The 1,733-nt window shown below is 40.8% G+C and overlaps 1 protein-coding gene across 1 annotated transcript; it reads left to right on the forward strand.

The window, feature by feature from the left end:
• The first annotated feature begins 447 nt into the window (after positions 1-447).
• LOC120694337 lies at positions 448-1,399 on the forward strand. Its single transcript, XM_039977477.1, has one exon. The coding sequence runs from the start codon at positions 536-538 to the stop codon at positions 1,109-1,111; it is 576 nt and encodes a 191-aa protein (XP_039833411.1). The 5' UTR covers positions 448-535; the 3' UTR covers positions 1,112-1,399.
• Positions 1,400-1,733: the final 334 nt, after the last annotated feature.

Here is a 1,733-nt window from a genome sequence, read left to right on the forward strand (position 1 = left end):
CTAGACGTCGCCCATTGAAGCATCTATCTCATGTGGATTGCTCTGGGAAGTTTGTAATCTCCTCTCTTTGAGCATCATACTAAGTACCTCTCCACCGGTCTTGGTGATTAGGGAGAAGAGAATAAGGTCGTGAGCCTAAGCCCTTTGTGGGTTCCTCAACAACAAGGACGTAGGGATGCATTTGTGGTGTGCCCGAACCTCAGGATAAATCCTTTTCTCGTGTGCTCTCTTGTGGCACCTTGTGTTCTTTGAGTTTATATTGTTCTTGAGCATACTTATCTTGTTTTGGCAAAGTTTGGTGTGAATCTCTCTTGTGTGGAGGTATCAAGCCAAGCCCTTCTTAGATCTCCAATAACAAGTCTCCAGGAACCTCTAGAAAGTTTCCGTATCAAATTTACTTGAGTAGATTTAGAGTAAATTGTTTGCCATGGCCAAGATCCTCCTACTTGTATCCTTGTTGTTGTATATCACCATTGCAGAAGCTGCTCCAATACCAGCAGAATGGAGTGCCACCGCTAGCAAGTCCATCAACGCTATGAAATTGAAGCTCGCTAAGGCTCTCGATGAAGTCGTCCTTGCTGCCCCACCACCCAAAAGGTCAGAAGTCAAAAAGGCCACGACAGGGCACCTGAAAACCATTGACACCCTTCTCGCTAAGGCCCGTGCCACAGGAGATGAGAAGAAAGCTATTAGAATTGCTAGTTCCTATGAGGAAGCTGCTGACCTTGTCATTGCTGCCCCGCCAGCTCAGAAGTTTGACGCAATGGAAAGCACCTTCTCTATGGCAGCTACGCCAGATCCAACAAAATGCCCCACCGTTGACAAGGCCTTTTGTGAGACACACTCCAAAATCAAGAAGGCCCAAGAAGAAGTCATAGCTGCTGCCCCACCAGCCAAAGCGAAAGAAATTAAAGATGCGGTAATAGCTCAAGGATTTGCTATGGGCCAAGCTATCAGCAAGGCCTATACAACAGGAGATGAGAAAAAAATTGCATTAGTTCTTGGTGACTACAACAATGCTGCCGATGCGGTCATTGGATCTCCCCCTGCTGAAAAATATGAAGCAATGGAAGGGGCCTTCACTGCTGCTGCCCGTGCCAGCAAGGCATAGTACGACCCACTCTACTGTATTAAAAGTTCATTTCCCTTCAGTTTAAATTCTTTTTTCACTATCCTCGCTCATTCTTGTAATAGTAAAGCCGCCTTCGAATATGCCAAACTAGCCCCGGGCTGCATGTATTAGCATGCAATCCGGCACTGTAATGCCTGTAACTTGATTGTAATCTCTATCTCTGTTTTTAATTCATGTTCTTGCTGATTGTAATCTCTGAATTTGTATCTAAATTTATTTTCCATATTTTTATTATGGCATATAATAAAAAAACTCCTTAAATTTATATCTAAATTTCTTATATTTTCTATTATATGATAGATAATCTACAATAACCCTTGAAATTTGTATCTAAATTGGCCACTTATTGCATTGTTATATATGAATTAGAAACAGATGAACCAGCATCTAAAATTGCCAACATATACTCGTCTCAAAATAACAATTGTTTTAGCAAAATTTCTGAAAATCTATTAGTGTTGGTAGACAAAGTGTCTTTGGTTAATAGATCCATCTTTCTCTTATTTGGCATTTGCATGCATGCATGGCTTAAATTTTCTTCTTAGAAAATAAATGGCTACAACATCAATTATTATGGTTAAATTTTGAATCTTAAAAGTTA

Source organism: Panicum virgatum, unplaced genomic scaffold, assembly GCF_016808335.1.
Source record: "Panicum virgatum strain AP13 unplaced genomic scaffold, P.virgatum_v5 scaffold_5048, whole genome shotgun sequence".
Lineage (NCBI taxonomy): Eukaryota > Viridiplantae > Streptophyta > Magnoliopsida > Poales > Poaceae > Panicum > Panicum virgatum.